The sequence below is a fragment of the Echinops telfairi genome, unplaced genomic scaffold (genome assembly GCF_000313985.2).
Source record: "Echinops telfairi isolate 266 unplaced genomic scaffold, ASM31398v2 ScPeMD7_3509;HRSCAF=4178, whole genome shotgun sequence".
Classification (NCBI taxonomy): Eukaryota; Metazoa; Chordata; class Mammalia; order Afrosoricida; family Tenrecidae; genus Echinops; species Echinops telfairi.
The window spans coordinates 4,401,331-4,426,318 of record NW_022107407.1 but is presented as its reverse complement, the minus strand read 5'-3'; the positions used below and the strand labels follow the sequence as shown (position 1 = coordinate 4,426,318).

At 35.6% G+C, this 24,988-nt stretch overlaps 1 protein-coding gene across 5 annotated transcripts in view; it reads left to right on the top strand.

Annotated features, from left to right (window-relative positions):
• Nucleotides 1-24,988, top strand: part of RGS7 (regulator of G protein signaling 7) — a 497,629-nt gene that overhangs the window by 448,703 nt on the left and 23,938 nt on the right. For 3 of the 5 annotated variants that reach the window (XM_045294230.1, XM_030886696.2, XM_045294231.1), the window contains exons 11-18: nt 4,897-4,995; nt 6,218-6,279; nt 7,270-7,380; nt 8,695-8,820; nt 14,898-15,084; nt 19,027-19,116; nt 20,500-20,553; nt 21,470-21,550. In XM_045294230.1, coding sequence (XP_045150165.1) covers nt 4,897-4,995; nt 6,218-6,279; nt 7,270-7,380; nt 8,695-8,820; nt 14,898-15,084; nt 19,027-19,116; nt 20,500-20,553; nt 21,470-21,544 — 804 coding nt within the window. In that variant the 3' untranslated portion in view covers nt 21,545-21,550. The remainder of the gene's footprint in view (nt 1-4,896; nt 4,996-6,217; nt 6,280-7,269; nt 7,381-8,694; nt 8,821-14,897; nt 15,085-19,026; nt 19,117-20,499; nt 20,554-21,469; nt 21,551-24,988) is intronic. The other 2 variants (XM_004709818.3, XM_004709819.2) reach the window with 2 other exon arrangements.

Sequence of the window (24,988 nt, the reverse complement as noted above, 5' to 3'; positions counted from 1 at the left end):
TATGTACATGTCTTTATCTAGACCTCTATAAATGCCCTTTGCCTCCCAACACTTTCCTCTGTTTCCCTTGACTTTCCTCCTGTCCCACTATCATTCTTAGTCCCCACCAGGGTTTCAGCAATTCTTCTTTGTTACATTACCCTTGATCATGGCTGTACTTTTTCTAAGACAAATGTCCATAACACATTCAATGTTTTTCAACAGCACCATATTAAATGCATTGTTTCTTCTTCAGTCTTCATTATTTAATGTCAAATGTTCATATGTAGATATTGTTGTTATTAGATCCTATCAAGTGGATACCAACTCATAGTGACCCCATGAACAACAGATTGAAATACTGTCCAGTCATGTGCTGTCTTCTCAATTGTTCTTATCTTTGAACCTATATATTTGAACTGTTTCCATCTTGCTTGTCAAGGGACATTTTTAATACCATAGCTTGGATCGGCCATACCTTAGTCTTCAAAGTAACATACATGCTTTTCAACACTCTAAAAGTTCTTGTGTATCATATTTATCCAAAGAATTCATCATTTGATCTCTTGACTACTGTTTCCATGAACATTGATTATGGATCCGAGCAAGATGAAATCCTTGGCAGCTTCAATCTTTTCTCTGTTTATCATGTTACAAAATCTCCAGTTGTGAGGATTTTGACTTTCTTTACATTGAGGTTTACAGTCCTTTACTGAGGTTTGCAACCCTTGATCATCATCAGCAAGTATTTTAAGTCCTCTTCATTTTCAGCAAGAAAGGTTCTGTTGTCTGCCTAACTCAGATTAATAAGTATTCATCCAATGCTGATGGCTTATTCTTCATATAATTCAGTTTCTCTGATAATTTACTCAGCATACAAATTGAATAAGTCTGGTGAGAGGATACAATCCTTATCCACACTTTTCCCAATTGTAAACTATGCAATATTCCATCTTTTTTTTTTTTTTACAGAATTGCCTCTTGATCTATGTACAGTTTCTGCATGAGCACAATTTTCAGAAATTCCTATTCTCCTCAATGTTATCGTAGTCTTTTATGATACACACAGGTGAATGGCTTTGAATAGTCAATAAGACACAAGTAAATGTAACTCTGGTGTTCTTTGATTTGAGTAAGATCCATCCAAAATCGGCGGTGATGTTCCTTTTCCCATATCCTTGTGGTATCTGGCCAGAACCTCTGGCAGCTCTTTCTTTCTTTCTTTTTATTTTTTTATTTAATATTTTTATTAGGGGCTCAAACAAATCTTATCACAATCCATACATACATCAATTGTGTAAAGCACATTTGTACATTCATTGCCCTCATCATTATCAAAACATTTGCTCTCCACTTAAGCCCCTGGCATCAGGTCCTCATTTTTTCCCCTCCCTCCCTGCTCCCCCTCCCTCATGAGCCCTTGATACACTGTTAAATGATCTTCAGCAAAATTTTACTTGCATGGGCTATTAATGATATTGTTCTATAATGGAGCATACTGTTGGGTCGTTTCTTTGGAACGAGTACATATATGGATCTCTTCCACTCAGTTGGCCAGGCAGCTATCTATCCCAACTTTCTTGAGATAAACAAGCAGATGCTTAGTGTTTCATCAGCTTATTAAAGTATTTCAACATGTATTCCATCAATTCCTGGAGCCTTGTTTTTAGATAATGCCTTCAGTTCAGCTTGGACTTCTTCCTTCAGTACCATTGACCTTATTCATGTATTACCTTCTGAAATGGTGAAATAGCTCCTACCTCATTTTGATACAGTCACTCTGTATTCTTTCTATCTTCTTTTGATGCTTCCTGCATGGTTCAATATTTTGGCCATAGAATATTTCAATATTGCATCTTGTGTCTTAATTTTTTTTCTTCAGTTTATTCAGTTAAGATATACTGAGCATATTCTTTTTTTTTTCTTTCTTTCAGTTTTCTAACTCTAGGTCTTTGCATATTTTATTACCATATTTGCCTTTGTCTTCTCAAGCAGCCCTATCCAAATGTCTGTTCAGCTCCTTTACTCGATCATTTATTATATTCGTCTTAGCTACTCTAGGATTAAGAGCAAGCTTTAGAGTCTCTACTAACATCCACTCTGACCTTTTCTCTCTCTTTTGCCTTTTTAATGACTTGTTTCTTTCTTCATGAATGATGTTCTTGATTTCATCCCAGCAGGTCTTCTGTCTTTAGAGCTTTAGAACTCTTTTCTTGAGATGCTATCAAGATTCAGATGAGATATACTCCAGGTTGTACTTTGGCTCTCATTGACTTGTTTTAATTCTTCTTCAGCTTTAACCTGATATTACATATGAGGAATTGATATTCTTTTCCATAGTCAGCCCTTAGCCTCGGATTAACTGCTTGGTATTGAGCTTCTCCATGGCCTCTTCCCACAGATTTTGTCAGTTTGATTTCTGTGTATTCCATCTGGAGCAATTTTTCTGTTTTGTGCTGTTCAAAAAAGGTATTTGTGATCATTGCTCTTGCAAAAGTCTGTCATGCAACCACCTTCTTCATTTCTATCATCAAGGCCATATTGTCCAACTATTTTTCTTTGTGTACAGTTTTTGAATTCTCATTGTCAATAATTGTCAATGGACTGAATGCTGGATTGATTTCATACTGAAGATTGCAGAATTGTTCAATTTCTTTACAACTAGCTTTAGTGATTAGTCCATAAATGTGGATAATATTTATTTCTGTTGTAATGACTGAATTTCTTTGTATGCTGATAGATATTATCCTATCACAGCAAATTAGATTACACTTCGAGATAAATCTTAAAGATGAATGTGACAGTATTTTTCCAGAATTTGTTATTCTTGGCATAGTAAGCTATATGATTTTCTGGTTTAAAATGGCCAACACCATTCTGTTTTAGTTCACTAATGTCTAGAATATCAATCTTCATCCATTCCATTTCATTGCGACTTCTAATTTTCCTAGATTGATACTTCTTACATTCCAAGTAACAATTATTAATAGCTTCTGATTGCACAGCAACACACAGGGCATCACAGCATGACAAACTGAGATCAGTATGGTTTTTATGCAAAGGATCATATCATCTGCAAATAAATATAGCTTTGCTACTTCTTTGCCATTTTAAATGTCTTTTGTTTTGTTTTTGCCTTATTGCTCTGGCTAGGGCTTCCAATACAAGAGTGCGTAGGAGTGATGCAAATTCTCTGAGAATAATATTGAGCATTGGTTTTGTTTAAATGCTCTTCATTGTATTGAGGAGTTTCCCTATTTTATTCTTTTGTTGTTGTTCTTGTTGCTGTTGGACATTTTTATCAAGGATGGGTGTTGGATTTTATTAAATGGATTTATTTATGTCGTGACTTATGTTAATTACTTTTCTACTGCAAGTTCTCCTGTCATACCTGGTACAAATTCGATGTAGTCATTATGCAATATTTTTTAAAAATATGTTGTTTGGTTAGGCTGACTAGGATTTTGTTGATAATTGTTGCTTCTAGGCTCATGAAGGATAAATCTAAGTTATTACCATCTGGCCTATTCCAATTCATAGTGACCCTATGTAGTGTTTCCAAGACTAAATCTTCACAGGAGCAGAGAGCCTTGTCATTGTCCCACATCGCTGTTGGTGGTTTTAAACCAGTGACCTGTTATAAGTAGCCTAAGGTTTCTCTTATTGTGTTCATCAGAGCTCTTTAAAGTACTCACTAATGCATGGTAAATTATGCATTTTAAAGTAATAACACTTCATATATTTTAAAAATAACTCATCAAGTTTTATCTAAGAAGTCACCAATGTGATATCTCACATTTTGAATTAAGGATGAATTTTTAAGATCCCCTAATGTTCTCAGATATTTATTTTTCACTTGTAAGCAATGGGTCTTTCTGAGTAAACAAAAAACCAAAAACTGTCTTCTCAAATAATGAGTTTGACCTTTTGTAAAGTCAGTACAGAAGCCCTGTGGCATCATGAATTCCAAGACTATGTATAGCTTCTAGGTTAACTGATATTTACCAATGGCTACCAATGCTAAGGCTCATTACTTTGTGGAGTACTTTGGAATGTCTTTCACTCCAACATCAGAAACCAAACAATAATTAGAATCCTTACCCTAGTTTCTTTTTCAGTATTCCATTCCTTTTCTATGTAAAGATCATATTATCTTTTAATCTCCTTGGTTATATTATATTTCTATGATAGTCCATTCCCCTTTATTTATTTTTTATTAAATATTTCATAAGTATTACTTAGTGTTCACATCACACAACCTAACACACCCACAAATTTTATTATCATACTCAGTATGTCTTCATCAAAATCAGACAGTCGTATTAAAGAGTGCCTTTTAAATCTTTATTAGAAGCTTAATCAAATGTACAGCAAAGTTTTGAGTTACTGTGTTAGGCCAGTTGACTAGGGAAGCAAATCCAATGACACTCATATATCAAGTCGTAATTATATCAAGTCTTAACTAAATATCAGGCAAAAAAATCCCAACCCAGTCTAACTCAAGCCCCTAAATCCAATACTAGTGCATAAGTCCCTCTTCAAACTCACACAGCCACTTGCAAGACTACAAAATGCAGGAAGATTACAGGCTAGTGCATGCAAAGTCTCATGGAGCTGAATTTTATGGAAATATGGCAGGACTTTGGCACCTTTCAGGGTGTCCAGCAAGCAGTAAAGTCAAGGTAGAGGGGAGGGGGGAGGTTCCGCAGGCCTCATTATGAGAAAACCGTGCCCACAGAGAGGTATCATCAGGCTGTGACCTGACTGACAGCTTGGATACCACCCCTACACTTTTACATATCTTGAAGTTGACATAAAATTATGTAATGTTCACACATTCTGAAGATATAACAGAGGAAGTCTGTGAATTTGTAAATAGAATTTTATACTGACATACCTCTTTTAATTTCAATATAGTCTGTCTATGGTTTACAAAATGATGTTAGAAGTCACAGCCCTACCCACACACCCACACCAGAAACTAAGCCTCCTACAGAAGATGAGTTACACCAACAGGTAGGTCAACTTTTAAAATGACTTGGGAATAAAAATGACTCCTGTGAAGGTCAGATAATGAATGTTAATTACGTATATTTGAAAGTTGTTTTTTTTAAACGTGATTTACTGTATCCTGTAGAATATTTTAATTAATAAGGAATGAAATTGTCTTGTTTCAAATTGTCTAGTTATCTGAACATGTATGAACATACGGTAGTGATTTTCAAAGCTTTTTGATCTTCAACTTTCAAATCCTTTATCTCGAATTAAATTTAAAAAAACACTGATTTATAGGAATCTCAATCTCTTTCGCTGATTTGTATTCCTGGATTCTGGATGAAAGAGGAGAGGACAAATGGTCTGAGACATAGAGTCATGCATTCCCTCCATCCAATGATATGACATGATTTCCCCAGAGCATATTCTTAGCAAGTTCTGACTTCTATAAACCTCATAAAATATCTCCATTACTGGTACTGATATACAATCATGATACATGTTGCTTCTTCTTCCAACCATTAGTTAATAGTTTGGATTCAAATTTTTATCTCACAATAAAATTCAGGGTTTTATATAATTTAATCATTAAGTCTCTTTTTTAGATGAATCATGGAACTTTATTTTTGTTTGATTCTATTTCTATAATTTCATTAAAATATTATGTATAAACAACATAAATAGATTTTGTTAGTATATTTACAAAACCATGAAAGTAAAGTAGTTCCAAGCACTTTTTAATCAAAGTTTTTTCTAGTGTGATTATGTTCATGTGACGATTTATCATGAATTATTGATAGAATTAATTATTCTTACAACACACTTCATTGATGTTTTTTTAAAATACTATTAGGTAGTAGACTTTATTTTTAAATTATACTAATAAATGAAAAGGAATTTATTTTCTGAATTAAATATTGAGAGAAAATGTGATTCTGTATTTGAAATAAAATGTTTTTAAATTTTCATAAAACTTTAAATATAATTTTGCTGAAATAGTATAAATATACAATTCCCTGAAGCAAGAAATAAAACCAAAAAAAATGTTGCCATTGTAAAGTGATATTAGTCATCTCTCATTCAATCTGATTTAAATTTTTTGTTAATATTTTCTAAACCCTTTTTAAAAATTATGACTTAGAACACATCTGTATTAAAAATTACCCACTTCTGTTAGAATTTAGAGAAGAAAGGTGTGAAAACATCATTATTTGTGTAACTATATCTATAGTCTTTTTTTCAGATAAAATATTGGCAAATACAATTAGATAGACATCGGTTAAAAATGTCAAAAGTTGCTGATAGGTAAGTATTTCAAGATACATAAACATTTATTTTCAAATAATAGTAATATAAGTTGAAAATGATAAGAGAAACGGGGGAGGAGCAGAGACAAATAATCAGATCCCTGGAAGAATGTCTCTCCCCCTCCTGCCCCCCACCTCCATAGAAACCTTTCAAATCACTCTTTTGTTAGAAATTAAATGTCCTAATCATCCTAGAGTAATAACTAAAGGGCATTTAAGACACCTGAATCATATGGAGTATATTTCCAGGGAGATAAATATTTTTACTCCAGTTGGAAGAAATGATAAATTCAATTTACTGGTTACTTTCCAGCAATTTGGGTCCTCTCTGTAAATTCTTTTGAACATACACCATACACCATTCAGTGATTGCTTGATTTTAGAATTTGATTTAATAATTGAGGATTATTTTCTTTTTTTCCTTTAAATCAGTTCATAATGTCATTATATTCTTCACCTTTGGGAACTGATTGTCAAATCTTTCCTTTGCAATGTCTTCTTTCCCTTTTCAATTCTTCTTTTTTTGTTACTTCTTTTTAATACAGACTTTTTAAAAGGAAGTTTTATGGTTTTTTTGTTTGTTTTTTTCAGTGATTCCCCTGTAAATTCCTTTGTCAGACATTTTCCCCTTCTTTCCACACATTAGTTACAATCAATTCAGTTATGGGTACACTGGGCTAGCTAGGATTGGAGCTGACTCAGCACTTCCCTTAAACTGACTTCTTCTATTTTGCTCCATTCTAATTGAGGAGTATTGACTCATATAGCCTAAATATCAAAAGAGATGGGATGCCTAACTGCATAGGTTTGCCAACGTACACATGTTGATGCATATAAGTTGCTGGGGTGTAAAAACTACCATTGAATTTCATGTTTTAAGTGAACAGGATTCTTTGCCAGATATTTTAATCTCATTTCTCTTACTTTGTACGGAGTTTGACCTCAGTCAGAGAACTAAAAAAACTTTCCCCCCCTCCCTTCTCCCTAGTCTACTGAGTTACACGGAACAGTATTTAGAATATGACCCATTTCTTGTGCCACCTGACCCTGCAAACCCATGGCTATCCGATGATACTACTTTCTGGGAACTTGACGCAAGGTATGGGCATTTTTTTCTCTTTCTTAACATAGCACTCCCTTTCATGGCCTGGGTGATTGAGGAAGAACCCTATAGTTAATTAATTGGAACATGTAATTTTACACTTGTGCGCATTGGTCCATAATATAAATTTGTTAAGATAATGATTGTTGTTCTTTAGACATTGGCATTGAAATTTGTCATGCTAGAAAGACTGAAATAAAATCAGAGTTGCAATGGTTTTCACGATGGACGAGTTAAAGTTGGGAATCTTCAGTTCTTGAAATTCAGCTCATTGCTTTTAAATTGAAATTCAGCTCATTGCTTCCTTGAAAATTCACATAGGCAAAATCCCATGCTTTCTTTCAAAATTAATGTTGAATCTATATCTACTTAGGTCCAATTCAAGTTTTTCAAAAATTAAATTTTAAAACAAAATGAATTTATCATAAATGCTCTAAGAGAAACTGATAAAAGGCTGACCTCTTGAGATAACTAAAATGTAAGTTAGAAGTGCCCACTGCTTTCATGAATTATGCTGTAAACTTTGACAGAGTTGTAAAAGTCTCTTTACAAAATGTGTATTTAGTTCTATATTGAACTTCTATAGATTGCATTTATGGGCCACAATTATTTATAAGGAGTTCCTAGATTATGTAAATCATTAATATTCTTTACTACTAACTAAAAGATTCGTGGTGCGAGTTCATCAATGATGCTTCAGAAGAGTGACTTCTTCTGAAAGAAGTCTTTTAGATCCATTTCTGAACAATCAGATTTCAAACCCTATGGAACATAGTTCTACTCTAACACTCATGGGATTACCAGGAATCAGAATTGACTAAATGGCAACTGGTGATTGTGGTTTCTTCTGCTCCAGCCAGTGTTTCACTCATACTTTATAAAGTATATAGTTGAGGAAGCTAGAACGGCATACTTTAGTGACTAAGTCAGGATTAGGTCATGCATTTAATTGATAGCAGAGCCTCTTGGTCCCTAGTGTGTCTTTCGCCGAACTCCATAAAGCATACCACCACAAGACTGGATGGTATAACAGTTGATAAATTGTCTGTTAGTAATAGCCTGACACACTGGCAATGTGTAACACTCCTTTTGTGTCAGTTTCCTTCTTAATGAAATGGAAATGAGAAAGACACACATCTCATAACATTAGTGGAAAAATGAGATCTTTCATGCAGAAATCATTAGGATAATTTTTTAATTAAATTAAACTTAGGACTTTCATAGCATATATGACTTTGAAGTTAAATTTAATAACATAAAATAGGAGTTGTAATGAGAAGACTATATTTGGCTTTGTTTTGTCTCCTATAGCAAAGAACCAAGTCAGCAGAGAGTAAAACGGTGGGGTTTTGGTATGGATGAAGCTTTAAAAGATCCAGTTGGGAGAGAACAGTTTCTTAAATTTCTGGAGTCAGAATTCAGCTCTGAAAACTTAAGGTAAGACAGATTGTGTATACCTTCTGTGTGAAGATCCGACTTAACCTAAGCTCTCTCATAACATTGCCATGAACAAATGATCCTATTAAATTTCTCCCATGTGACAGAGGAATAAAATGTGCCCAACACAAATTTTATCCAACATTAATTATTATGTGCAATGGTTAATTTTGACAGTTTGTTCTCACTATATAAATCTGGACCCTATACATAAATACAATATTTAGACAAATACTTCACAGAGTAAAGAGTAGCCAATAATATTTATGGAGTTAGATGGGACTACAGAAAAAGAGATCAAGAAAATAGTACCCTTTATAACAGCCAAGCATAAATTGAAATATCTAGGGCTCTACCTAGCCATAAACGCAAAAGATCTGTACAAGGAAAACTACAGGACATTATTACAAGAAACCAAAAGGGACCTTCACAAATGGAAAAATATCCCATGGTTGTGTATCAGTAGACTCAATATTGTAAAGATGTAAATCCTAAGGCACTATGTCAGTTAAATTTAATACCAATACAAATACAAACATAATGTTTCAATGAATGGGAAAACTGACTACCAACATTATATGGAAAGGGAAGAAACTCAGAATTGGCAAAGCACTCCTCAAAAAGATATTTAGTAATGACATATAAGACAAAGGTCTTATTACTAAACTCTACAGAACCCTGCAACCTTACAATAAGGAAAAAATTGAAGGTGGCCGAAACTGAACTTACCTCAGTGGGCTCATTTTGCACTTGTCCTTTTGTACTTGGCTACTTCGCTCAGCATAATATCCTCCAATTCTTTCCACCAGACAAAGTCCCTCATCATTTCATCACTGTTTTTAAAGGATGTGTATATACCATTGTGTGTATATACAGAAGAATGAACAGAAGATTCACAAAGGAGGAAACCCAAATGGCCAATAAACATGAGAAAATGCTCCTGATCATTAGCCATCTGGGAAATGCAAATCCAAACAACTATGAGATACCACCTAACACGCAAATGGATACCCAATTCAAAAAAACAGAAAGCAACAAATGTTGGAGGAGGTGTGGAGATAGGAACTGTCATGGACTGCTAATGGTCTTGTAGACACATATAACCACTATGAAAAGTGATCTAGTGATGCCTAAAACAGATGGAAATCGAATTACCCAACAATTCCACTCCTGGGCATATACCCAGGAGAAATAAGAAACAGGCCATGACCAGACATCTGCACTCCAACGTTCATTGCTGTGCAGTTCACAATTGCAAAGAACTGGAAACAGTCTAAATTTTCATCAATAGACAAATGGATTAAAAAATTCTGGCATATACACACAATGGTATATACACATCCTTTAAAAACAGTGATGAAATGATGAGGGGCTTGTCTGGTGGAAAGAATTGGAGGATATTATGCTGAGCAAAGTAGCCAAGTACAAAAGGACAAGTGAAAAATGAGCCCACTGAGGTAAATTCAAACAGCAGAATGGGCACAGGGGAAAATGTACATATCACACAGTTCCTGGACTGAGGACCAGACACTCTGGCAATGTTCAGACTAATATGTCATTTAAAAGAAGAAGAAGAAGGAAGAAGAAAAAATTAAGACGATGCCAATAGCAACTGGGTGGAAAGACATCCCCCCTATCCCCACCCCCACCTCCTGGCCCCCCTGTATGCTTTGATGGCCCACAGAGGGGTGGGGGAAGAAAAATGATGGTAATGGGGTAACAGGACACAAATCCACCCAAGGGGAGGGTATTGTTTATGTCTCCAAGGAAAGGGAGAGAGAGAGAGAGAGTAGACCTCATTCAGATGTGCCAAGTCTTGAGCGGTACATTCCTGCTCTGAGCAGCTCCTTCACAGAGAGGACTGCAGGCTACCCTAGCTGGAAACATGAGGCCCCCTCCCTAGATGACGGCTACAGAGGACAACCCTGAAGATAAAGTTCAGGGAGTGCATTCACTCTGACGCACCCACATGGGGACAAACCATGAGAGGAATGCAACAGACCAACAATGAGAGCAAAGACACAAGTCCCTGAGGAAGCTGGATTGAAGGGGGGGTGAAGGATAGACAGGGGAGTACTTGGCACCTCTTCTCAACCAGTTGGTAGCTATTCACAAGGGGGCCATACTGAAAGTCTATAGGTGTAACGGGTTGGGGGTGGGGCACTAGACCACTCCTTATCATTGACTGCAGGAAGAGCAATGGGGTTTCTTAGCGGTCTGCTCCTCAGACAAGAATGCTAGGGACTAAAAGCTTTAAGTGCTGCTAGGTCCTGGGATACAGGAATGGACTGAAAGAAAAGAGGAATGGACTGATGGATTACATCAGGGCCTGCTCACTCTTTAATAGAGGGATGCTCATCTACTCTGGGTCAAGGCAAGAGTTAAACTTGGAACTATTTGTAGGGTCTTTTTTTTTTCACTTTTGGTGTTTATCTATATAAGATAGTCAGGATAAGCAAATCCATGGAGATGGCAATGGGACCAAGTGTTCTGGGGGTGGGGTGGGGCGGGAAAGGGTGTGGGAGAGGAGGTGGAGGGAAGGGAGCTCTGAGCCAATATTGACAGGGACAGGGGACAGACAGGGGTCTGAAATTGATGGTGAGTAAGGGTAGCGTTGCTGGTTGCATTTGATCAATTGAAATGTATCTGAGAGGAATTACTGAAAGGTGAACGATGGGTAAACATGATAGTGGGACAGGAGGAAAGAAATAAAAAAGAAAAAGAGGAAAGATGAGGTAAAACTAAGACCATAATAGTAAGGGGAGGAAATTTTAGAGAACTAGAAGATAGTTATGTGTTTCATCAGTGCTCTCCTGCACCCTGGATATATCATCCCTTCCATGTGACCCTTCTGTGAGAGACTGTTTAATTATCTTACAGGTGGGTTTGGACTTTCCACTTTGCCTGTGCTCCTTCATATCAATTTGATTGCTTGTTTTTGAAATTCTTTTTCCTATTCCCATCAACACCTCATGATCACACAGGCTGGTGTGCTTCTTCCATGTGGGCTTTGTTGCTTCCCTTCTAGATGGCTGCTTGTTTAACTTAAAGCCTTTAAGACCACAGATGCTGTATCTTTTAATAGCCAGGCGACATCAGCTTCCTTCACCTTGTTTGCTTATACACTCATTTTGTCTTCAGTGATCGTATTGGGAAGGTGATTATCATACATTGCCACATTATTAGAACAAATAATAAGACTTAAATAGAAGCTCAAAGTCCATTTACTTCCTTGTTGTATTTAGATATAAACATATATATATGTATGTGTATATATATATCTCTGTGTGTGTGTGTGTGTGTGTATACACACACACACACACACACACACACACACCCCATCTTTTTCTGTGGAGCAGCTGTTGATTTTGAACCACTGATTTTTCAGCTAGTTGCTGAGCACTTTCCTGTGCCATATTTTAAATATATGATTTGTCTACTATATATTTATCAAATGTCTTTATGCTAAGGCAATACAGAAAGGTAGAAAATAGATGGATGGATTGATATAGTATTTCTGCACTCCTACTTTATGACATAATATACTTTATATCCACTACTTCTAAGTGCATTCAAGACTTCTTTTTGCCTTCATTATTCCCAATTATCATACATCTAGATCCTTTTTTTAAAACTATTTTATTGGGGGCTCGTACAATTCTCATCACAATCCATACATGCATCCATTGTGTCAAGCACATATGGACATTTGTTGCCCTCATCATTCTCAAAACATTTGCCTCCCGCTCTAGCCCCTAATATCAGTTGCTCATATCCCCCCTCATCCTTTCATAATGAGAAGAGCTGACTGGAGTTGATTAGGCAACTTGTTTGAGGTGAATTTTCCAGTAAGTGCCATTCTAGGCTTTCAATTAGCCAGGAACAAGCTATTCCTAATACTCCCAAATCTGAAGCAAACTGCTTTCTCCTTGGTGTCTGGTGTCAAACTCAAAAAGAAAAAATTGTCAAGTTGTCCAGCAGGGATCCCCATTGCACTTAAATAATTTTTTTCTGAGCTGTAGTCCTTTAAATTCCTCTTATTGTTGGGAGTGGACATTTTCATATGGACATTTTCTAGTATTATGACAGAAGGACAATCAAGGAACACTGCTTAGTGACAACTAGTTGTTTCTCAAAAACACCCTGTACTGTTTTTGTTTTGTTCATTCCTTTTTCAGTCAAAGGACCTTATTTATTTGTTGTTTTTTAATGTCAAGTCAGTTCTGACTCACAGCAAAAATCTTGTAGAATGAAATACTTCACATCCGGTACCACCTTCACAATTGCTGCCATGTTTGAGCACATTATTTTAACCAGTGTCAGTCCGTATCATTGAGGCTCTACTTCTTTTTGCTGAATTTTTATTTTACCAAATATTTTGTCCTTCTCTAGGGACTGGTCCCTCTTGATAATGCACAAATTAGGTGAGGCAGAAACTCACTGTCCTTCCTTTTAAGGAGGATTCTGGCAGTACTTCTTTTACCACAGACTTGTCTGGTCTTCTGGAAGTCTATGGTAGAGTCGATAGTCTTTGCTCATATCATCATCGTTCACCAATTCTTCTCTGGTCTTCTTTGATCATTGTACTATTTTGTATATACTTGAGATAATTGAAAATACCATGGCTTGGGTCAAGGGCGCACGAGTCCTCAAGTTGACATTTTTTGACATTTTAAAGAGGTCTTTTGCAACAGATTTGTCCAATGCGATATGTCATTTGACTTCCTGGGTGCTTCCATTGGTGTTGCATGGGGGTCCACTCTTGCCCATTCATTACCTAATATATAAAAATGAAACAAACCAAAACACCCCCTTCAGATGGATTCTGACTCATAGTATTTGCAAGGCTGTAAATGTTAAGGGATCAGACAGTAACTGGCGGGTTGCACTGCTGATCATGTTGCCAGCCCAAGATGTAGCTTCACTACACCACTAGGATTCTAAAGATGCGCTAAATGTGTGTGTACATATATACTCAGACAATCAAATGTATTATTGAGTGCCTATCAAGATCCTCTGGTGGCATAGTGGGTTACATGTTGACTTGTTAACCACTAGGTCAGTCGTTCAAAACCACTAGCCACTCCATGGTACAAAGATAGCTTTCTGCTCCCCCAAAAGTTACAGTCACATAAATACACAGGGGCAGTTCTATCTGTTCTATAGAGTCCTTAATTTTTGGAATTAACTCTATTGCAGTGAGTTATAAATATGTCAGGTACTTCACAGTGCCTTTTATATGATTAATTTTATTTAATCTATGGAAACTCAACAAAATAGGCATTCTTTGCACATTGTACTCCTGAGAAAATTCAAATGAAAGATGTGGCATTTTTACTGATACACTTTCCATCCTGTTATTCAAATGCCGGAGGTAATGATGAGGATACTGAAGGCACTGATGCTACTAAGGTTGCAGTGCAAAGCAGAGTGTAGACCCGTTAGTCATTCTCTGAAGATTATCTGGGGACAAGCTCTAGGTAAGACACTAAAATGAAACAATCCTAACAAGCCACACAAACCATATTTCTTTACTTTTTCTTCTCTAATGGTGGCAATGATAGCAACCACATTTGACAGCTGTTGGAGGGATTGCATGAGTGGATGTAGGTAAAAGACTTAAAATGCTGCAGGTGTCACATAGTAGAAAGGTATTACTAGTGTCTCAACACTTTGAGAAAGTCGCTGGTGTGTCATGTCATGTCATTCTGTCTATAATAACTTTCCCAAGACCCCTCTGTAACTGGTATGAATCCTCAGCAGAATGTAAATTTGTATTTAAATTCCCTTATGAAGGATTTTAAGGTGACCTGTTGGTTCTCTTGGGTAAGCATTGGACTGCTAACTGCAAAGATTAAGCTCGCTACTTATGTAAATGGAAATTAGTTGGAATTAATAGATGGCAGTGGATGGGTGGTTCTAAAGAATATTACACCTATGAGCACATTAACAACAACAAATAACAAAGCTTTTTTTATTATGTATTATTGTGAATTGTAGGTTGGATGGGCAAATATTACAAGAATTTTTAACTGGTTCTCCTGTCAAGTAAATACTTGATATCACGTTTTGCACAGATTCTGGCTAGCAGTGGAGGACTTGAAGAAAAGGCCTATTAGAGAAGTCCCCTGCCGTGTGCAGGAAATATGGCAAGAGTTTCTGGCTCCGGGAGCCCCCAGTGCCATTAACCTGGATTCTAAGAGTTACGACAAAACCACACAGACTGTGAAGGAACCTGGGCGATATACATTTGAAGATGCTCAGGTTGGTACACATGTTAACCTTACATGTAATGTCTTCTAACATGGAGATTCTGAAATTCAAAGTTCTTTTTTTCATAAATATTAGTTATTATGACTTATAAGAGCTAAGTTTAAAGTTATGTGAAACTCAAGCTAGTTTTGTCTCTTGTCATAAAATGAAATATTGATTTGGGAATTTATTCATGTCCAAAGTTAATATACAACATGAAAAACAAAAGGATATTTTAACATCTCATAGCAATGTTTTTGTGTTCTTTTCTTTAACTAACTCTAATGGTCTCCTAAATTATTTGAATTTCTGACTTCTGTTTAAAAAAATGTGGCTCAGGAGAATAACAAATATGTAATTAAGGGATATTATTTCCTCATGATGTGTTGAAATTGGTTTTTAAACCACAGCATACATAGTTCATAATTTGGTGAATTTCTTTTAGAAAAGACAATCAACTTTAGAAAATCCTTATTTTTAATAGCAGCATTACCTAACTTTTACACTGCAAAGAATGAAACATGTAAATGTTATTCCATATTTTTACTAAAAAGAAATCAATTCCTCTTTTAAGAAAAGACGCACAAACACTGGTTTAAACAGCTAAGCCAGGCTTCCCTGTGTTTCTATCCTGGCTTCCCACATGGAAATAATTGCATGGGGATGGGCACAAAACAAAATTTATAGCCCTGTTCCTTACTTCTCTGTTGATTTATATATTTTTTCCAGTTAAAAATAAAATTGGAAGCATTTTTCTAGAGCCAAAAATATGCAAAATCTTTAGAATGACCCCCCAGAAGTCTTAAAAAGAATATTTCTTTGTTTTTCCTGTCATTAAAAAATATCCTTACTTATTGGTATTCTCAAGTATATAAAATGTGCATTTTTGTACAAAAGATATCACCAGACCCTCTAGTTATTTTATCTGTTTGTTTAGATAAGCTTAGTTATTTAGCTCCTAATGTTGATGAAAGTTTTCCCTATGTTAGATATAGTAGCATAAATTTCTGTAATATTTTTAGATGAGATGTAATATTAGCAAACTAGATATTTTATCCAAATTGCTTGAGTCCTATCCAGACCCTACTGTGTGACATCTTATAAGTTCTCCATTCCTTAGTCTCTACATATTTTAAATAGATATAATAACAGTTACCTACTTCAATAGAGTTTTAGGAGAATTAAATTATCTACTATAACTACAGACTAGTACTTAGATGAATGCTTGGCATATACTCAAATATATGTGAGCCCCGACTATGCACACTACATACTCCACTAGATTTTTACCATTCCTTAAATCCTCACAGCAAACATATAGATTAGAAAATTAAGTTCAAGGACATGAGTAAATGGATCTAAATTTATTATTGATTATCTACATTCATCTAAATTATAAATAGAAGATCTTAAATAATATACTCATAGGCGCTAGATTAAACATATTTATTCTAAAGCAATTCATTGCTGAAATTTCCAGAAAATATATTCTAAAAGAGTTACAAATTTACTGTAATATTGGAAATCAAAGTTTGACTCTATTTTGAGACGTAACCCTGCATGTCTTCATGCAGATTTAGAGTAACTCTAAATTATTGCTGCTTTGTTCGATAACTTGAAAACAGGTACTTTCTGCAAACAAAAAGAGAACAGAACATCCACTATCATTTCATATAGTTGAAAAGGGGTATTTCACTGGACTAGGAAAACTAAGGAGCCAAATAAGCTTCTCAGAGCTGAAAAAGAGACTGTTTGGTGTCCCAGTTCACTAAGCACTGGCTGAGTTCCATTGGAACTTACTAGCTGCTTCTTGGGAAAAATAGATGGCTGTCTGCTTGTGTAAATATTTGTAGCCTTGGGGACCCTATAGAAATCCTCTCCTGTCTTACAGGATTTTTGTGAGAGAGAATCAAGTTAATGACAGTGGATTTGGTTGGGTAATAATAGGCCATAAGAGAATGTCTTCAGATTGGACCCAGACTGGATTATGAGTGTATTATTTTAACCCTTACTTCTTTGTATGCCATTATTAGTAATTAAAATAGAACAATGCAGTCTGATCTGAAGAAGAAAATAGTAAATATTTAACTAGTCTGTCACAAATACAAAGGGGGTAAAAAGCACACAGAATTGAGAACTTTGGCAATTGTACATCACAGAATTTATTGCTAAACCAAAATAGACGTGGACAATAATTTTCTACATACTTTGCACAAAAGATATAAGTAATGTGGTCAGTCTCACCTACATTCAGGTGTTTTTTTTGTGATTTAAAAAAATTTGTTTTAATCATTCTATTGGGAGCTCATACAACGCTTATCACAACCCATGCATCCATCCATTGTGTTGAGCACATTTGTGCATTTGTTGCCATCATCATTCTCAAAACATTTGTTTTCTACTTGAATATTGTATTTGAATACATTCAGTATTCAAGATGACTGTTCGGTCTTGACTTCACATCATTCTCTTGGGCTGGCATGATATTAAGAGCTAGCAACAGTTTTTTCCATTGCTAGGAATATGAATGGGAATATGAATTCTCAGTGGCTAATTCCTCATAAGTGGACAGCCTATTCCTTTTCATAGTCTGTTTTTAATCTGGAAGATCTGCTAAAATTAGTTGACATTGGGCGATGTTCCTGGTATTTGAAATACAAATAATAGAGCTTCCAACACCATAACAACACACAATCCATCGTAGTATGACCAACTGTTCCAGGGGAACCTTATAGGGATTAGGAGGCAGTTAGATGAACAGAACAAGGGAATAGAACATGGTTTAAAATCAAGGTAGGTGTAGATGAAGGTTGTTTCATCTCACCATCCTTTTTCAATCTGTGTGCTAAACAAATAATCTGAAGAACTGAACCTATGAAAAATGGATCGGAGGAAGGCAAACTTCAATATGCAGAGATGCAAGTTTGTGTGCTGAAAGTGGAGAGGATTGAAGCACTTCCTGATGAAGTTCAAGGATGGCAGCTTTCAATATGTATTATAACTTAATATAAAGAATACCAAAATCCTCACAACTGGACCAATAGGTAACGTTATGATAAGGGAAGAAAAGATTGAAGTTGTCAAGGATTTTGTCTTGCTTGGATCCATAATCAGTGCTCATAGAAGCAGCAGTCAAGGGATCAGCACTTCAAGGTGTTGGAAAGCAAGAATGTTAGCGGTAGGACTCAGCTGCACCTGACCTAAGCCATGGCATTCGCCTCAAAGCATCTGAAAGTGGGGCATTGAATAAAAAAGGTTGAAGAAAAGTTGATGCATTTGAATAATGGTGCTGGCAAAGAACCTTGAAAGTACCATAGATGTCTAAAAAATAAACAAATTTGTCCTAAAAAAAATACAGCCAGGTGCTCCTTTTAGAAGCAAGGATAGTGAGACTCATCTCGATTCCTTTGGATATGTTCTCAGGAGCCATTAGTCCCTAGGAAACAACATTATTTTTCATAAAGTAAAAGGGAGGAGAACAAGAGAAAGTCCCTAGAAAAGATGGTCTGACACAGTGGCTAGAACAAAGGGCAACTATATATACAAATTGTTAGGGCAGAGCTGAACTGAACAGTGTTTCATGCTGTCCGAACTGACTCCACAGCAACTAACAGCAACAGCAATTTAGTTATGTTGTCATCCGATCTATGTAAATCAGCACATTGCTTTGAGATGACCTCATGATATAATCTCATTAGCCGAATCCCATTTTTTAAAAATGACTGGGTGTGATTTACTTGTTTTTCAGTTCTCAAGCCAATTTAAGCACTGATTCATGAATAAAAGAATGAATTTTATGATTTAAATGTTCCATAAACATAAGGTATTATTCAGCATTATCATTTGTATGTTTAGCTGTTACCAAATTTGTTTTTCAGTTACATATAGTATTCTCATAGCATCTGATTTCCATCCTGAGACATGATAAATCATCTTAACTATTTTTATTTTTAGGAGCACATTTACAAACTTATGAAAAGTGATTCGTATCCACGTTTTATAAGATCCAATGCCTATCAGGAGCTTCTACAGGCAAAGAAAAAGGTATTGGGGATCTGTCCTTTTGACCTAGCTTTTAATGATAACTATTTGGAGTACTTATCTCTGGTATCCAGGGTATTGGACAAAGGGTAAGTGAATGTATTCCAAGACCCTCCCCAAACCTTTGCATTGTTAAGGGCCATTTTCTGGAGGGGTGTTTGTTTGGTTTTTTGATTGATTATTTTAGTCTTTCATTTGTTTCTGCAAATATTTATGCTTTCCAGTATTTATGAGTAGCTATTTTCATGTTTCACATTACTCTTCTTTAATTTAAGGAAATCAAAGATGCAATCAAGTAAAGAAAAGAAGAATGTCAGTAGGTTAAAAGTTAAGGAGGGTTTTCTCTGTTCAGTAAGCTCAAATGAGTGTTTAGGTAACAGATTGCACAACTGAAAAATCATCCCACTTTTTATGAATGATTGTAGCCAAATATAAAGTACGTTTTTGAATACTTTAATTTGTCATTTGTCCTAAATTGTTTATTATCCCTATGATGACTACTACTTACCTAATATGGTAAATAAGTTCATTTTAGGCAGAATTTCAGGAGCACTCTTTATTTAATTAATGTTTATAATCAGTCTCAATGTTCATAGCATCTTTTGCAAGCAATATAGCGTGGTGTGGATATCTGGATTTAGACAGGAACATCACACATTATTAACTTTAAAATATTAACAGTGTCAATAACTTCTTCAGAAAGTAAGAACTTCAGAAAATCTAGTTTTTGAAATAACACTATAATTTTCTACAATTAATTTTTGCTAAATGAGATTTTTCTAGGTTCATCTCCTTTGCAACTAGAATTAATTACTCAATATGACATTGTCCAATACAGTAGTCACTAATCATATGGGTTTTTAAATTTAAATTACATAATATTTCAGCCAAACTTCACAGGTTCGATAGCCACCAGCAGAAGTTTCTGCTTTAGACATATAGAATACCATTTCCAGCCTTTGAGAAAGCTTTATTGGCTAGTGATGTTCTATAGAATTACAGGGAAATTTTCACAGGAATTTAGCCAGGATAGAAAATTAGGAGATAATTCTAAATAAATGCCACTGTATTTTCAAACATTCCTACATGGCATATATCAGTATAAAAGCTTCATATAACTACTTTATTTAACTCAATTTTATTTTGCTTAAAGTCCCACTTTTTTTGCACATGAGAATTTTTTGTGTTAAAAATGAAAGCACTAATGAAAACAGAAGCCATGCCTTATGACAAGAGTTCCTATTTATCTTATGTCACTGGACCTTGTGATTTGAGCATGGGTTTCATGATACATCCTTTCATCATCTTGTCTTTCTGCTCTGTTCTTGCTTTCTTTTTTATGTTCTTTTATTTCCCTTTGCCCTACCCCGACCCCATACACGTAAGTCTGGATACTCAATGGAGCGCAAAACATCTCTTGAGAAATTTGCACACAATGTGGTAAGTTTTCATTTCTGAGGAATTGCAAATAATTAATTCTAGTGAAACAGCCAAAATTGCTAACCCTTTCAGTTACCTGGCATCCTTGGAGGTTTATATCTTGCCTTCATTCAAATTTAGAGCATTAGAGTTTTATCTTCCTAGTCTTTCCATTTCCAGCGCAGAGAAAGATGTCACATATGAAAGACAAATGTATACAACTAATCCTTGGAAAGAAGTGCATACTTACAATGCACAATATGAAGGAATAGCAGTTAGTTTCCTTCCCAAAAAATTTACTGCCGTGAGTCAATTCTGACTTATGGTGACACTAGAGGATGGGGTCGGACTGTCCCTGTGGGTTTCTGAGACTGTAACTTTGTACAAGAGTAGAGAGCCTCATCTTTTCCCTGTGGAGCAGTTGGTGGTTTCGAATTGCTACACACATAGTTAACAGTCATTTGTGTAACCACTACACCACCAGGGCTCCCAATTCCTTAGATATTTTTATTTTTATCTATATACCCCTTTCCTTCTTACAGATAGTACATGCATTTCACTGTATCCCTTTAATTCATTGTAGGCTTCAAAATCAAGGTGAATGAGGGTCTTGTGCTCTCTGGCTCTTCAATAAAGAAATGATTCTTGAGAAATTTAAAACCAAAAACCTTGGTATGAATGATGATTAGTGGCAAGATGTGTCCCACCAAAGACCCACTAGAATGTCTCTCATTGTTTCTTATAAAGGAATTGAAAACAATTGCAAAAACAATGCTGGGAACCAGTCTTTCATGTCGATATTTTCTCAGTCTCTTGCCATGTGTTTTGGTGATATATTTGTTTGGGCAATTCCTTTTTGTGTATTGTGCTGGTGCTTTTGGAATTCTTTGACATGTGTAAGCTCAAACTAAAGCCTTCAACACATTTATTTTTATAGGGCAGAAACCTCCCTATTTTCCCATGCCATAAAAACTGTACACCAACACTGAGGGCCAGCACTAACCTGTTATGAAAAGAGGTAGAAAAATCTTGGTTTATACTCAAGTTTGTCTGCATTGTCTATTGACTTGTGTGGTTAACTCCATGCTGTTGCTGCCGCTGCTGCTGCTACTGCTGCTGCTACTGCTGCTGGTGCTGGTGTGTGTGTTTATATGTATGTGTGTGTATGTGTGTGTGCACGTGCTGTGGCTTTTGCTGTAGTGATCAGTTAAATTGAGTTATGTATGTTGAAATGTTAGCAAACTGGATTTAACAAAAATATGGTTCTTGTTTTCAGTTTCCTTCAAGGATCCTTGGGGTGGTAAATGAAAATTGTTTCTATTTTAGAATTACCAATTGTGACCATGTATATACATTATTTGAAAGACTTAAAAATCAATACATATTTGAAGATTCAGTGTGGTTACTTGAATTAAATGCGGGGAGAATCAGGAATTCCAGAGATTATCTACCTTATGCACTTCACAAAATTTTGGTTGATTCTGTAGCAATTTCTGACTTTAATATAGTATTTTTTCAAACATGCCTCATAGAGATAAAGACAATGTCAAAGAAACAGTTGAGATTTTGCTGAAGCCCTTGGATTTTGTACAATGCATTGTTTAAGACTTATTTGAATCCATTATTTTCTAATTTAATGCTTACAGCATGTTGTTCTTGAGTTTGCTATGAAAATTTGTGCGGTGTGATTTAAAACCATAATGCAACATTAGGAAGATAACAAAGATGAAACAAAATGGTGACTTCCCCCAATAGCATTCTGAAATCCAGCCCATTTCCCTGACTCTTAAAATAGCATCACATCGGTCACACACTACAAACTTTAAAAAAGAGCTAAATGGTCATAAATGAAAGATTGAGTGGGAAGTTTAAACATCCACACCTTTCGAAGTTCATTCATGTAAGACCGACTATGTTCCAAACACTGTGTTATGTCTTAATAGCATGTGGAAGATAAAGATTTTAAAGATGTCGTAGGTACAGATTACCCTGCTAGATAGATAGATAGATAGATAGATAGATAGATAGATAGATAGATAGATAGATAGAGGCTAATAAGATAGCTACCACTCAAGAAATGAATGAAACAGAGCATCTGTAATGAAGTATGCAGACAAAGATAATAATATCACAGTTATTTAGCATTGGCTATAAACTAGGCATGTAATTTAATTCCTATATTGAACTTATCTGTAAAGGAAGTATTCTTATCCTTTATTTAACCCATTTGTATGTAAATAAGCTGATCGGTTAGAGAAGCTACTTAATCACTCCAGTTAGGAAAGGAGATGATGGCATTGACATAATCCCATTTTGTCCGCAAATATCTTTTCTTCCCTTGATCTATTCTGCTTCCTTGTTATTTTTTCAACTGATGGAAGATTGATAAATTATATCACCTGGTGATCTTCCCTTTTGGAGTCGGAATACACTTTCAATTTGTGTCATCTTTAGGAAGTTCATGTACATGTTCCAGCATGGAATTTAAATAATCTGGTTTCCAGAAAATTGTAGCACTGTTTCACTCTAGACACATAGCTAACAATTGTAGAACATGTTACAATTCTCCGAAGGACATCCATTCCTTTTTGTTCATGTTGTTGTTTGAACACCCAGTGATCTGGAGACATAGGCAAATATTCGCTCCCTTTCTCAAATGAACAAAGAGAAGAGTGAGGCAAAAACCCTCCATTGATATCCCTTAGTTATGGCAACAAAGCCAGGACTAGAAGCAAAATTTTCTTTTAAAAAATGCATTATTCATTCTAGATGCTCTTAATATTTTATTATGCTCAAATCTGGTGGAATAAAAATAATTCTCATTTCTGTAATGCGATCACCTTGATGTGTTTTCTCAGAAATCCTCCTCAGTGGTTCACTCCTCTATTCTTTTTCCTGAGTGCCACAGAAATCTCTGAAGTTCTTTCAAAAGTTACCATGTTCTATCATGCCTTTAAATGTTATACTCATTGAATTGATCTTTCTTCCTTCCTTCCTTCCTTCCTTCCTTCCTTCCTTCCTTTCTTTCTTTCTTTCCTTCTTTCCTGTCTTAAGACTATTTGTACAAATAGCGCAGGAAATCATCAGCTTCATGCAGATGGCAGCTTAGGAATCACAGTTGCCTCTCTTGTCTTCAGATATAGAACTCTATTATGTAACCTTTGTAGGAGCCTGCATACCTTTGAGAAATTGAACTTGAGTGGAGTTCTTGACTTGTGGTTTGGCCTTACTTTGACCAGCAGAGCTTCAGACATGACAAGCTTGGGATGGGCAATGTAGGCCTGTAAAATAGGTTTTGGTTGATAGCCATTGGGATCTTAGTCTTAACTGCCTAGTGCTTTACAAGAATTTTGATAGCTTTTGCTCAAGCATCCATGGCTTCCATTTTCTTCAGGCCTTTCTTGTTGTGCTTCTTGGAAAGGTGCATGTTCCTCGGGAACTTGGAATTCTCCCCTTTAAGAGATTCATATCAATGTGATCAGAGCTTCTTGATGCCATTACTGTGCCATGTTCACAATTTGTTGTGTGTGGCAAGGTTCTTGGACTTGGCCATGTCTGCACTGATGCCTGTTGCTGCTACCAAACCAGAGACCAGAAGAGAGAACAATTACGTTTTCTGTTGGCAAAGTTCATGAGCTTTACTAATGACAACAACTCAGTTTTCTTTCCTCATCACCATCACAACATTGACATTCCCCGTCCAACCCATCGAGTAAAATACCATGGCCTGCCTCTACTGCGATACCAAACTGGAAAAGGAACAACAGAAAATGAAGGAAAGAAAGAGTGGATGAATTAACTACCTATCATTTCAGTCAAAATGAGCTAACTATATAACTTACCTCTCTCTTTGTTTTGAGTGAAATGGAAATTAAATTAGCCTGACACTGGGCTATAAAGTAGAAAACTAGATAGTTTTAGTATTAAATCTCAGGAACGCATCTAGATTTTTACCCTATTTCAATAAGACATTTTTTTACAGAGCCTTTTTAAATATCAATGAAAAATAAGATAAGCCCTTCATTATCTTATCCCTCTACTTTGTTCGCCTCTCCTATGCATAGGGCTTTTTGAGTTGAAAGACTTCTAACAGAAGTACTTAATTGATTCTGAAATCAAGTTTTATTAGCTGAGCTTATATTATATAATATAAATATTAAAAAGAACCAATGTAAACATAAACATATGATTTGCTAAAACGAGAAAAGTATGAGAAAGAAATAGTCCTTAGTTCTTTTAGAATGCACATTTTAGATAGATCTAGTTAAATTATTATTCAACACCCATTGTGGGGTTGCTGGTTAATGCAACCAAATATTGATATTTATATAGACAGCAAAATGTAATGAAAAGTACACAGTACAAGGGTAATGTATAAAAGAGGAACTGCTGAAACCCTGGTGGGGACTGAGCATGATAGTGGGACAGGAGGAAAGTCAAGGGAAATAGAGGAAAG